At 38.6% G+C, this 13762-nt stretch overlaps 1 protein-coding gene across 1 annotated transcript in view; it reads left to right on the top strand.

Annotated features, from left to right (window-relative positions):
- The window catches only part of PPA2 (inorganic pyrophosphatase 2), a 36909-nt gene extending 25058 nt beyond the window's left edge, over positions 1–11851 (top strand). The window contains 5 exon segments of the mRNA XM_052682967.1: positions 1831–1958; positions 3993–4078; positions 5518–5587; positions 10615–10654; positions 11676–11851. Of these exon segments, the coding sequence (XP_052538927.1) occupies positions 1831–1958; positions 3993–4078; positions 5518–5587; positions 10615–10654; positions 11676–11710 (359 nt within the window). The 3' untranslated portion in view covers positions 11711–11851.
- The last annotated feature ends 1911 nt before the right edge of the window (positions 11852–13762 follow it).

Here is a 13762-nt window from a genome sequence, read left to right as displayed (position 1 = left end):
ATTTGTTCTTTGTTGATCTCACAACTGTGGAAATGTTCTTGTACTCTTAAATGTGCGTTCTAGCTTAGAAGACCTGCCTCCGGCACAGCCTTATGTGCCCTTGTTTTTTCTCTGGGATTCTGCCAGTGAAACTCCCTAATCTTCTACAGGCACATGGCCAGCAGCCAAGTTCAAAATGTGTTTTACTCAAGTCCATAAACACATAGCTCTATTAAGTGTGTGCAGAAGCAAAAATGTACCTTGGGTTCTACAAGGTTTTGTACTTCATTCTTTCGATAATGTATGATCCAGAGGAATTTGGGAGTGGTATCTATCAGATGCCTATGAGTACTTAGCGTATGTTCCTGTGCACGTTTGGTCTCACAATTAAGTCTAAATGTCATCTCTCTCAGCAGCCTGCAGAGAATTGAGAGGTCTGTAGAATTGTGAAGGACTGGAAAAAGTCCAGTGCTGTTCCCTTTAGAAATGTCCTGGTTGGGTTCACAGACTAGACTTTAAGAAGACATTTAGGCACTTGAAGATAAAAAGAACATAGCTAGCTGGTAATCTGGTAGACTGAGCACCTCTGGAAATCCATTACAGTGAGTAGGGCTGAGTAGACAGAGGAGCATCTACCAGCAGTGTCTGCGAGCCAGGAGCTGTCTTCAAGTGAGATGTATCTATGGGAGAAGAGAATGAAGTAGCCGAGCAGTGTGGTGAAAATTGAGATGCTAGGAAGGCAGTAAGGGAGTAAGTCACTTGCAAAACAGCAGAGGAGAATAACACCATAGAAGATGGACTGGGCAGAGTGAGGTTATGAAATAGATGGAGAACTGCATATAACACACAACAATAAAAAGTCAGCTCCCATTTCCATCAGGAGTGACTGTAGGAGAAAAATAAATGCGAAGAAGAGAGCTACACTGGCAAAAAAAAGTGCTTGGCTTCCAGAAAGGACAAAATCCTTGTATCACAATGAATAAAAATTGCACTGAGGGCTTTTCTATTTAAAAATGATGTCAGAGAACTAATTTGACAGAGAGTGGATACTCATATGGGTGAAGCCCACCTCACTTCAAGTGACAGGAGTGGTGGTAGCCTCCCAGGTAAACCAGGTAAAATTGTTTATGTGCAGCAGAAGGAAATAGGAAGTGTTTAAGATCACAAAGTGCATAGCAGTAAAGCCCTCAAGCAGCACTGAGTACTTATTCTGTACCCACTGAGACAGTGTTCATTTCTGCCTCCTAAGGGTGCCCCACAGATGACGGGTGTTCTGTGTGTCCTTTTCCACCTTTGCACAGTAGAGCTACAGAGGTAAAAGGTTATCTGGTTTATCACGGTCTGCAAGTACCATGGGATTTTCAGCAAAGTTTGTGTTTAATGCTCCTGTAACATATCCTTCTTGTATCTAATGGGTTTAACTTAGAATTAACGAGCAAAGAGATGCCTTTAATGTAACTTTTGAGGAGTGAGGACTATTTTGTTTTGAGGTGGTGATTTAAAATCTTACAGATTTTAATCTGATTGTTGCAAGAGAGTGCCTATTGAGATGGAAACCTATAAATATGGAGTTTTCTTCTTCATTTCATGGGTATGGCCTTTCTATTCATTGTTCCCTTGGGTCTTAATTAAGGAAGAGCAGGAGGTAACTGTTTAGTCTGGTGCTAAAATCATAAAATATCAACTATGGATAGCTAATGTAATAAAGTGGAGTTCCCCAATAATTTTGAGAGTACTCAGTTAAATCAAATTGCTTAGCAAGCCTTTGAGCCTTTAAAAATTGCAAAAAAAAAATCTGAGTAAAAAAAATGGTCCATATTCTTCCTTCGTTCTGTTTTATTTCACCTGCAGATATTGATGATGTCAGGAAGCACAAACCAGGTTACCTTGAAGCTACGATTGACTGGTTCCGGTGTTATAAAGTCCCTGATGGTAAACCAGAAAATCGGTTCGCTTTTAATGGAGAATTTAAAGACAAGGTAAAGATAATTCAAAATTAAAGATAGATCTTTCTGTGCTGTGACCTCTTTGTTACGTTCTAGAATTGTTGGAATTGGAAAGAGAGAGGAGCATTAACAAAAATAATTTTTAAATGAAGGTATTCACAGAATCACAGAATCACCCGGGTTGGAAGGGACCTCAAGGATCATGTAGTTCCAACCCCCCTGCCTAGCAGGGCCACCAAACGTACACATTCAGATCAGGTTGCCCAGGACCCCGTCCAACCTGGCCTTGAACACGTCCAAGGACGGGGCATCCACAACCTCCCTGGGCAGCCCGTTCCAGGGCCTAACTACTCTCCTTGTAAAGAACTTCCCCCTAACATCCAACCTAAATCTTCCCTCCTTCAATTCGAATAGGAATAAGTCATGTTTACTGTCTTTCACTTTACTCAGAGAAAATTCATATGATATGAAAGGAAGTCTGTAGAAAGCATTCAGTCCCAGCCCTGATATGACTTACACATACATGTGTAGGTTTGTGTTGCTTGTCACAGCTTTTTCATTCTGTTTGTCAGAGAAATGAACAGATTGTCTTTTCAGATACTTTTTTCAGTCTTGATTGATGAATTTTCCTGGCATTTTTCAAGACTGTGTAGTTCAAGGTAGACAATAGATTGCAGATTTTCTCATATTTGATATTTGCTCAAGGTGTAGGTTTTTCTGGGTAGATCTGAACATTTGAGCTGTTTTTTTGGCTTGAAGGCTAAAAAATACTTTGACCTTTTTTAGAAAAAATGAAAGGCTGTTTAGACATCCTGCAGGAAAAATGGCCAGAAAGGAGAATGGGCCTGGGAGCAGACCTTGCTGAATAAAATGCCTAGATTTTTCCAGAGGAAATCACATGTGATCTGAGTAAAAATGCATTTCAAATAATGTACTGTACGCTCTGTAGACTTTTTCTTGCGAAGAATCACAGGTTTCTAATGAATGGTGTTCATGTGTCAGCTAGTTCAGCTTGCAGTGTGCTATCAAAGTTGTAAAACGCCTTTTAACCAGCACAGTTAGCTTTGCGCGTTTTGTCTGTTTAAAGAGATGCTCCGACTCCCCTCTGCACTAAAGCTGTCTTTTAAATCAATCAAATGTAGAGTTGTAAGGATGGATAACGTGATCTCTCACTTGTTCTCCCAGGAGCTACTCTTTCAAATTTTCCTGCTCTGTAATTCTACTGTAGCGACAGTTTAATGGGGGTATATCCCTGTCAGGCCATCAGAGTTCAGGCTCGAGGCACTAAATGCCCTGACATAGCTGGTTTGGAGCACTTGAATAATTCTCAAGCATTTCTAGAGACCCAGGATGTGGTGAGGCAGCCGTGGCTGAGCTCCAACATCTGGTGAAGTTCACAGTGTTCCAGTGGCATTTTGCCAAGTCACTCCTTGTTAGGAAGTGTGTGTTCTGTTGGCAGATTTTTGCTACTCGGTCTAGATATCATCATCTGAACACTGAGGGCTTTTAAAAAAAGTTTTACCACTTTTTAATTCCCCCCTCCCCTCTTCATATTACTTTGGTTTTTAAACAAACAAAAGTCGTTAAGCAGCTGACAACGTTACGTTGTTTGTCGCAAATGCTTGAGTGAACAGTTGGGCAATTAATGAACTAAATGCACATTTTGCCACTGGAGAGTAAACCTTAACTCTGACCCTGATGTGCACACGTAACAGAAGAGTCATATCTCACACACTTTGTCCCATTTAGGACCTGGTATGATTTTCTGCAGCTGTAGGTGTCTGTTTAACATCTAGTGCTGACTTCGTTTTTTCATGCAGCTTTCCTGTTTTCTGGCTGCGGACTGAGGAAAAGTCCTGAATATGTTGCCAGTGTGTTTGACAGATAGTGAAGCTCAGTTTTTTTTCATAAAAAATGCTGTTATATTTCCCAGAAATTTAATGAGGCCTCAAAGGAGGTCCCTTAAAATAACACATGAGCCAGTGTGTCTTAATAAACTAGTTCTATGTCTTTTTTTTCTGTTTAATAACCTTTTAAATCATAACATTTTTCCTTGATGTAAACTAGGATTTTGCTGTTGAAATTATTAAATCAACCCATGAATACTGGAAAGCTTTGCTTCATAAAAAAACGGAAGGAGGTACTGTTAAATGGTAAGTATCCAGCCACATCTTTCTTCTTTGCATTGTGCTGGGGCTGTGGCAGCTGTGCCTCAACTGCTTGGGTTTTACTTTGAAGTGACAAAAGTACCCGTGATTTTGATTGATCATTGACTATCATCGACTAGTTGCACCTTGTACGATAATGATTAACTGGCTGTAAGTGGTTCTAGAAATTTTTTTGGTTATATCAAAACGACATACATTATTTGAACTTACTAATAATGGCTCTGGAGGGTTTGATATCACTTTGGGAGATTGACACAATCCCATGCAGATCTTGCTGCTGTTAGTTCTGTCTTTTGGTGCTGTATCGCTGTGATGTTCTTTTGCAGCTTTGGGTTCCATAATTTTATTTAGTTGTTCTCTGAACTGCCACATCATTGCTCATTACCAGCCTTTGACCTCATCTAAATTAAAGTGAACTACACTAAGCTTTCCAAGCTGGCTCGTGTTGGCATTTCTGGCACCAGTGGCCTTGAATTGTGGAGAGCTATCTGGACTGGTGATTTTCAAGGGCTGTGGATTACCTTTAATTAAACCAGAGGGCAAAGGCTATGGGGGAGGCCTTGTCCTCTTCTACTTTGTTGGCAAAATGTGACTCTTGAGTGACTGAGCACTTAACACGTGTTGGTAGTTCTGCAGGCTGTAGGTCTGCAAGAATATTACAGGAAATATTCAGACTTTGAGTCCTGATTGTTTAAGGGCCACTTTGAACTTGTTGATGTAGTTTAAAAATAACTAAAAACTCAGTCTGGCTTTGAAAATTAATGCCATTTGTTGTTTAAGACCCTAAAAACTCAAGACCAAACTCACTTCTGCTGTGAACAGATACATATTCATAGTCTGCAGAGAAAGTTGTCTGAAAAATAGTTGGCCCCGAAGTTGTGTCTGCATTATGGAAGTACTGATATCTGCTGCTTTATGGAAAAAGCAGAGTTTTGACCTGCTTTTTGTTTTAATTCTTTCTCCTTGCTATATGCTGCAGGCAGTTTACTGTTAATATACGAGTGGCTTGCTGTAGAATTTGGCCATCCTTTAAAGTGTAAGAGACAAGGGGTAATTCATGCCATCACTGCTAGCCATCTAGGTGGTGTTCAGCTCCCTGTAGAAATGCCAGTTTCTCTGTTGACTTTTCAAGGGGATTTGGTTTATTAACTGCAGTCCTCTGAACTGTACTCAAGTGAGCTGCCAGAAGTAAGTGTGAGTACTGCTTATGTTAGTGTAGAATTTATAGCCTAAAAAAAACCCAAACCCAGAGAAACTCTCATTGCCTTCCAGTGTTACTTGTTACTGTGCATTTTTGGCTTCCTCATTTCATGAGTGATACATTTCTGAGCTCTGTATGTGAAAATGTTTTGTTATTTTTTTTCCATAGGTACTAATTGTGTGTTGTTTCTTTTCCATTGATAAAATATTTTTTAATTTTTCAGCACAAATGTTCTGGTGAGTGGCAGCCCTTTTTGTTGCAGTGAGGAGGAGGCCCGATCAATTGTGCAGTCGGTGAGGACAGTTCTTACTTTATTTCACCCTCTTTAAAAAGCAATAAATAGGAAAAAAAAAAAAAAAAAAAACCAAACCAAAAAAAGCCTCGGAGCTCCAAAACTGAGATAAAATACCTAAACTGGTGTGGTCCCTAATTAAATAAAAAATTAAGGTATTAATTGAAAGAAGAACACAAATGTTGTGGGGTAAGTGTAAGCATCATAACAGAAAGCTTCTATTGCAGTGCTTCAGTTGTATTTTCTGGCAGGCTCATTACTGTTCTGATGTGTTGGATTTTTCTTTTGATCCTGAATAGCAAGAGGGACTGCTATTTGTATCTAGCCCACTGTCTTCTCTGTCTCCCCTGTTGCCAGGAGTTACCACCCAGTGTTAGAGCTCATTGACTAGCTGACTGTAGTCCCTAATCGCTAAAGGGGTCCTTTGTTTGTCTACTTGCATAATTGAGTGCATTGCTGTAAGAGAAGGGAGTGCTTTTCTGAATGTTTTGTAAAGAATGCCTGTCATATTTTGCAAATCAACATAAAATTAAAACATGCAGGTTTCCTGTTCAGGCGAGGAAAATGTCCTGCAGGTCTGATACTTTTCATGTGCAAATGCAAGAGAATTTCTTCTACTTTAAAATATGCTGGCTTGGATGCTGGAATTTAAACAAAGTTTCAGAAATTAAATGGAGAAAAATACCTCCAAGTGTTGCGTTTAACGAATCATCGTTATTTTACATACGCTATGAATGTGTCAGTGCTTATGGCAAGTGTTTTGCTCACATGCATAACTGCTTGGGTAGCTAACTGACTCAGGCTGTGCACAGTCAGTATTTTGCCCAAGTAGTCACAGCAGCAGTGGAAGTTCAGATGTTAAAGGACATGATGTCTGCTTTCTGTGCAGGTAACATTCCAACACAATTTATGCTAAGAATGTTGTCTTAAACAAACAAGATGATCAGGTGCAGAAAAGTCAGCTTAAGTCACAAAGAAGTGTCAAAACTTTTTCCTGTTCATGTTACATGCTTTCAGCATATCCTTGAAAATACCTTTACGTACTTGCACTTCTCTGTGTGTTTAGGTCCATGTTGTTTAATGGGACTCCGAGTTTTAAATGAAAGAAAAATTGATTTTGGAATTCAGACATTTAAGATATGTCAGTCACAGCTGTCAGAAAGTATTTGCCTTTTGTATATTTTGAAATTTACAAATCATGTTTTGAGGGCATTGAAATGCAACTCAAATTTCAAGTTCAAATGTACTCTGGTATGAATGGTGTCAGACCTTTTCTTTCAAGTTCTGTGCTATTTGTACTTTTGAATTGAGGGGCTAAATAATTATCTGTCTAAAACAGCAATGTCCACTAGTTTATTAATCATCAAATAATTATTTTTCCTGTTTTGTCTTTTTTGGTTTTGTTTTGCATTTTGTTATTGTTTTTTTTGTTTGTTTTGGTTTTTTTTTGATGGGGAGGGAGGCAATATTAAGTCTCATTTATAAGACACATCCTCTGTATCAAATTCTAACATCTTACTTGTTTTGCACGCTTGCCTTTTTATCAAATGTTATCACTTCTGGCCCTTCTGTGTCTGGCATTATTTTGTGTCTGACATATATGATATTGTTTTCTTGAAGTTATCACAAACTTCATCATTCAGTTAGAGTTCATTCTAAGCATTTTAATTGGCTTTATAGGCTACCATCTCTTGCTGCTTTTCAGATGGGGAAAATAGATGCAGTTCTATTTTGAGTGCTGCTGTTACCGCATGCAATTTCCAACCTGCGGTAACTAAGAAAAGCACAAATGCTCTTGAAGTAAGAATGGTGTACAGTCAAGCTCAGAATGCAAGCAGGGAAGCTGACTTGCACATTTTAAGCAGATTTCCTTTTGTCTGGTACACTGTACTGCCCACTTTGGTTGTCAGGCACTCATGTCTTTCACACAAAAGTGAAACTACGTGAGTGTTGGCTGCAGAATTTTAATGGCTGTGGTAGTTTTAAATGAAAGCTGCCTGTGTCTGGTTTGGGGTTTTTTGCTTGTTTTTTTCTCATTGTGGGTTTTTTTTGTTTGGGTTGGTTGGTTTTTTTTTGTTTTTTTTAACTGAAAGCAGATACATTTTCCTTCTAATTTATGTTCATTTATTAATTTCTGGACAATAGCAGAAGAGCAAAAGCAGAGGTAGAGATTTTATCTGCATAACGTGCAGATTTTATCTGCAAAAATGTATTTTTGCTTTTGCAAAATTTCTGAGCTTACTTTTCCAGTGTGAGTTGTTTCCCTATACTTCTGTTTCTGCAGCCAGGTTATGGAGTTTCTTAACGGGTGATATTTACCTTAAGTCGGATATTTTGAATGCTAAACAAAAAAAGAAATTTCAACACTCAGTATTATTGTGGGGTTTTTTTGTGTGTTTTTGGATTTTTGGGTTTGTTTTTTGTTTTTTGTTTTTGTTTTGTTTTGTTTTGTTTTTTTGTTTTGGTGGGCAAGAGAACTGCAGCTAAGATACGAAACAAATCCTGAAGAAGTGCTTACCAAATCATGCTGTAATGAGAATATTAGGTATTTTTGCTGGGGTAGTTCCCAAGATCATCTCATTCAAATTGATAGGATTTATTTTGCTGATATTTGACCTTTCATTGTTTTACAGACATGGGACTAGAATGGTTTGGATTTAGGGCATTTCTGTTCTGCTTAGCTAGTTTACACATAGGGAGCTGTCGTCTGTACTGATGGCAAATTAGGAATAACTGCAGCTGCTGAAGTTGCCATGTCCAGTCAATTCCGAAGAGATCAGAAGATGATGTGTGCATGTGGGACCACATACAGAATGTTTGAACCAGCCAGAATTATTCTGTCCCCCTGCAACTACAAGCCCACTTGGGTAGTAACACTCCAGGTGATGAAAATTTCTGCTGTTTCTTTACATCTGAAAATTGTTTCATCTTTCTCAGCTTCAGTGTTAGTACATGTTGAAAACTAAACCCAGGAGGAACAGAGTTTTGTAGCTGAACGTGTTAGCTCTAAGATGTACTGTTTATTTCAGGCTTTCAAGTGTTGCCATCTGTAAAACTGACCGGGACAGCCAAACCTTTGTTTAGCATTAATCCTGAGAACTGCTTGCTCACTTGCTTTGAGGAGGAGCCGCTGAGGACTTTTGAAGTTGGAAAATCTCCAAGGCAATCTATATATAGTTAGTAGTGCAGTTTCTCAGACTTATCACATAATTCCTCCCTTATAGTGCTGGAGAGAAAATGAACTAAGATCGCTTTGCTGGATGAGGTATCTTTTGATTAAAATGCAGAAAAATGTCTTGCAGGGGAAGATATTTGACTTTTCCTGGCAGTTTAGAAAAACCTCCAGCAGAGTTTGGATATGTGTATTTACTAATATGTTTGTAATAATTTAGATCTAACCAGGAAAGCCTACCAACTGCCTCACTTCTTGTATTTCTTTTCTCTCTGAGCAGTCTTTTCCATTTGGGACTTCAGAGAAGCAGAATTTTCAGTTTAGTGCCAGGTTGTGACCCATAGGGTTGGGCATGGAGAGGTGATATCCTAAACAAAATGATACAGAGTGGTTGAGGCTGAAAGGGACTGCTTGGGATCATCTAATCCAAGCCCCTTGCTTCAAGTAGGGTCACGTGAAGCAGTGTCTCCGATGAAAGGATTCTGTAGCAAAGAGGTTCTTGGTTCAGTGGAATGAATTTTTGACCTGTTCTTGGTGGGAAGGTGCCAAGTCCTTGTCTTAAGTTTTCTGAGCAATTGATGCAGAAGTGGCAAGCACCTGCTTCTAGATAGTGACCACTGGTTCTCCCTGCCTTGTGGAAAAAAAGCTTTGTGTTTGTCTGGAAGGAAAGATAGTGGTCTGGTGATAAGGCTGGCACATCCATTCAGACCTGTCACGTAACCCCTTTGTGCACATATTTAAAGCAGGAGAAAGAATGCTGCTTTTTAGCTTTCCTCCTCAGAGACTTTGACTTGCTGTTGAGCAGAGCAAACCCTCCTTCTGCTTGGAGACAGCCAGGCCTAACCAGCTAAACTGTGAGCTCAGTTTGAATGCTGCCCTGTGCTCAACCCACCTGCGCTGCCTATGGCTCAGCCTGCCTGCAGAGTGCTTCAAGGCTTTCACTGACGTCTTCGCATGCTGCTACAAAGGCAGGAAGTTCCACCTAGCAATGCAGATGATGTGTTGCAGCTTTGTTCTCCCGAGGCTTCAAACTTGAACCTTTGAGGCTCTCTTTGCTGCATGGTTCAGCCAAATCAATAGTCCTGGGGTTGTGTGTTCGGGTAGGTCTGTTTGGAACAGACTTGTGTCATGTCAGTGGCCAATGTCCTCCTGTTGTTTTGTACTCTAATTGTGTGTGGGGAGCGTGAATGTTACAGTATTCCTTATGCTGAGATGCTGTTTCTTCCACATCAATCAGACTTGCCCATTTGTGAGGAGCTGAGGGATGATGGACAGAGAATTGTTACCGTAAGAGTGGCTAGCGTCCTCATTGTGGGGAAGATGTTTCCAGCTGGTGTTAAAACCAGCTTTAATGTCATCCCTTAAGTAGTAGGACAAGACATGCTGTGTAATACTGTGATTGAAGAGTGTATCCAGCTTTGAAATGAACCAGAAGTGACAGACCTATATTTTAAAACAATTTTCACTCTGTACAGCACTGACTCCTTCTCTGTCAAAATGTAGTTGTATGAGTATGATTACATATTTATTTTAAAATGTTTGCCTACCTGTAATACAAACTGTGTATGTTTGTGCATATACACATATGCTCTTATATGTATCTCATAATGAAATATACAGATGTATAATAAAGTAATTGGAAAGGCATTTTCATTCTGTAGCATGTAAATGGAAAATCCTGTTATCTTCTAAGACAGTGTAGTAAGATAGATATATGTTAGAGATGGCATTAATCTGTCACTCATTATTTTGCCTGTTTTGTCATTTATTGTTACCTCTTGGCTTCAGCAGTAAAATAGCTTTGTGTGTTATCTGTCAAACAAAACACTGACAGTGTTTTTTTGTTGTTGTTTTAGGCGTCAGTGCCTGCGAATGGAGATTCTGTTTGCCCAGAAGGTATATTCTTTTCCCCAAAATACCATATAATTACTAATGATTTGCTTTAAAAATGAACTTAGAAACTGTCCTATTGAAAAAGGTGTTTCTGTCCACACGAGCATGATGGATATGGTTTTGTCAGACTGAGGTGCTTGTGCTCTGTTAAATAGAACATGGGAAGCAATTTCTGAGTTGTTTGTGGGAGATTGCTTTTAAGGGTGAATGAAAGTGCAGTTCACATGAAAAAGATGAGAGGACTAAATATTTTTTCATCTCTTTAGTCATGGAAGATAGATGCATTACATTTATCCTTTCTAAAGGAGAAAGGTTGCTTTGCCTTACTTTTTTGTTGCTCTTCACAGTAGCTAACTAATCAGCTAAACAACCTCTTTTCTTAAAAGTGATACAACCACGCTCCTCAAGTGTAATTTTTAAAGACAGAATTCTCTTTTTACTTTTGACTGGTTTTCATGTTAATGGAACATGTGTTTTTAGTCAAGAAATAAAAGCAAATCCTAGATTTTCATTTTTGTTAACTATTAGGAAAAAAAGAGAGATTTTTGTCCTGGCAGGAGCTACAGACAAGGCATGCACTTTTTGAGATGGAAGGAAGCACTAAGAGAAACTTAGCCGTGAGTCAAGTTCCGAATTGTTTGCAAAGTAACATCTGTGTCGGCTGTGTCATGGGAAAGTTGCATTCAATTTGCCCTTATATGGCTTGCCAATAAATAGCTTTTATTTACTGGAGTTTTGCATCTCAGATCGTTGACAAACAACTGAACGTAATCTTTGATTTTTTTCCAAGGATGGTCATGTCAATATGTTAAGAGTTGTTTCAAAATTATTTCAGGCAAACAGTTAAAGTGAACAGATATCATTTTGAGGACAAACTTTACATTGGCTAGGGATAGAGTTTGCCCAGAAGTATTGTTATGAGAGAGGAGATTATTGGAAGAACTGAATGTTGTTTTTTTAAGTGTTTGTGTCAGGCTGGTTGTATAGAATTAATGTCATTCTTGATGTGTATTTTTTGTTTTAGTTGATTCCTGGTACTTTTTTCCACGTGATCATTGAAGTGTTCTGAAGCCACATCTTCAAATCTTAAGTCATCCCATTTTTGAAGAGAGGCACTAATGGTTGGGTTCCCGTTGTGACAACTTTTCAAACTATGTAAATCTTTGATCATGTAAATAAATGCTGACATTATAAAATTGATGTTTCCTTTCTATGTCTGTCTTTGTGAAGGGTGGAGCAAAGAGAAGAAGAGGGCTTGCTTGCATGTTTGTTTCTGAATTGTAGACCTCCAGGATTGTTCTGATCCACTCATGACATGTAATGTCAAATGAGATGGGTGATAAGTTGGCTTCAACTTTGCTCTCCAGATTTTGGAATAATCCAGTCATTGGGTGCATAGAAGGCTGTGTTAAATGGTATCTCGGGCTTGTCTGGCCACCCTGACTGTAATCCTTTTCAAGCAGACAATAATCTTTATGTAATAGGCTTAGCGGTTTACCATGTTCTTTAAAATGCAACTGTGCTTGGTTTCCTGAATTGTGTTCATTTTTGTGCCCAGTTGTCTCTGCTTCGCAGAGTTATGGTCAGAGTAGATTTGCTTTTACAAAAACAAATACAACTGTACTGAGTAATTCGGCTAGGAAGGGCTAATGAATGCTGTAACAATTGAAGCAAGGATGCACATGTGCTCTGTGTGCTGCATCCTGTTTTTGATAAGTTATGTTTCATCACACAGGAAGGACTTTCCTTATGGAAAGCTTCCATTTTTAGAGTTGTGTGTGCCTGAAGGTTTATGATAGTTCCTCATGCAGTAAGATAAGATTAATAAGTTGTGTAGAACTGAGCTTTGTTTGTTTGTGGTAAAAATATCTGCTTTTTTTTTTTTTTTACTGCAGTGTTCTATTTGGCCTATGGCACTGTTAAATATAGGGGGTTTAGATGTAAGGTGTACGAGAAATGCAGCATAAACCTCAGAAACTAAGAACTTTTCCTTTTTTACAGTTACCTTTGCAGTATCAATTAGTTACACTTTGTGGTACACTTTAGAATTCTAAGCATACAGCACTGTACCTACAGATATAGCGGCCTTTTTTCTTTTCCTTTATTTTTTCTTAATTGAGTAAAGGTTGCCCTGTCTTGGTTTATGTTCTGCCTTTCACTATGAAGGTATTCTGATCACAGGTAAACTCTTCTAGAGTGCAGAACAGCTGCTGTATGTAGCTGTATGGTGGCATGTCTAGGAGGCTTGTCCTGCCAAGTGCTTAGGGACAGCTCAACAATGCAGGGCACTGTGTAAAATCAAATTACTTTCCCTGTCTGTTGCTCATTGCTGTTTTCTTTTGATTTTTGAGACATCAAATGAAAATTTGTACATGTGAATAGCAGGTGTTGACTACAAACTTATCCATGCTGAACTATCAGTGGTAGATCAGAAGTTAGGTCATTTTTTACCTTAATTTTAGTGGGTTTTTTTTTTCAATTTATAGCTGTATTGAAGGCATGTGATAACGAATTAAGCAGAAATAAATCTGTAGAACAAATTAGACCTTGTGCAAGAAACTAACAATAGAGAGTGCTTGGAAAAATGAACAATTTAAATGACCAGAAATGACCAGTACTATCATAAATTGGGAAATATTAAAATGCTTATTTCATGAGGAGATGAATGTCTTGTCATCAGACCACTTTCAACATCTGCTTTCATATGTTTTCTGCAGATTTTTCCCAAGGACATACAGTTAGGTGTAACCTCACTGCTAAAACATACCAAATGTCACTGATGTAGGATTCAGAAATGAGATGTTCTGAAATTGCTGTGGGAAGAATGTCTGCGACTAAGAGTGTATAATGTATACAATTCTTCCAAGAGTTACTTTGTATCTCCAATGTTTTCTTCTTTCCCTTTTGGAGAGAAAGAAGTTACTTTTTTTTGTTGTTTTTTTTTTTTTTTTTTACTTGTTAAAACACTGCCCTTAAGGTTCTTTTTACATGTGTAAATCATTAGGTGCTGCTCAGTATAGTATCTTTTACTGACCTGGAGCCCACATTCAGTCCACCCAGTGAAGAACAGGGCTGGAGTTTTACTTACAGAGAAATAATGCATGTTACTTT

This window comes from Tympanuchus pallidicinctus, unplaced genomic scaffold (assembly GCF_026119805.1).
Source record: "Tympanuchus pallidicinctus isolate F22 unplaced genomic scaffold, pur_lepc_1.0 scaffold2, whole genome shotgun sequence".
Taxonomy (NCBI): domain Eukaryota; kingdom Metazoa; phylum Chordata; class Aves; order Galliformes; family Phasianidae; genus Tympanuchus; species Tympanuchus pallidicinctus.
The sequence above is the reverse complement of the archived record's forward strand: the minus strand, read 5'-3'. Positions and strand labels throughout refer to the sequence as shown.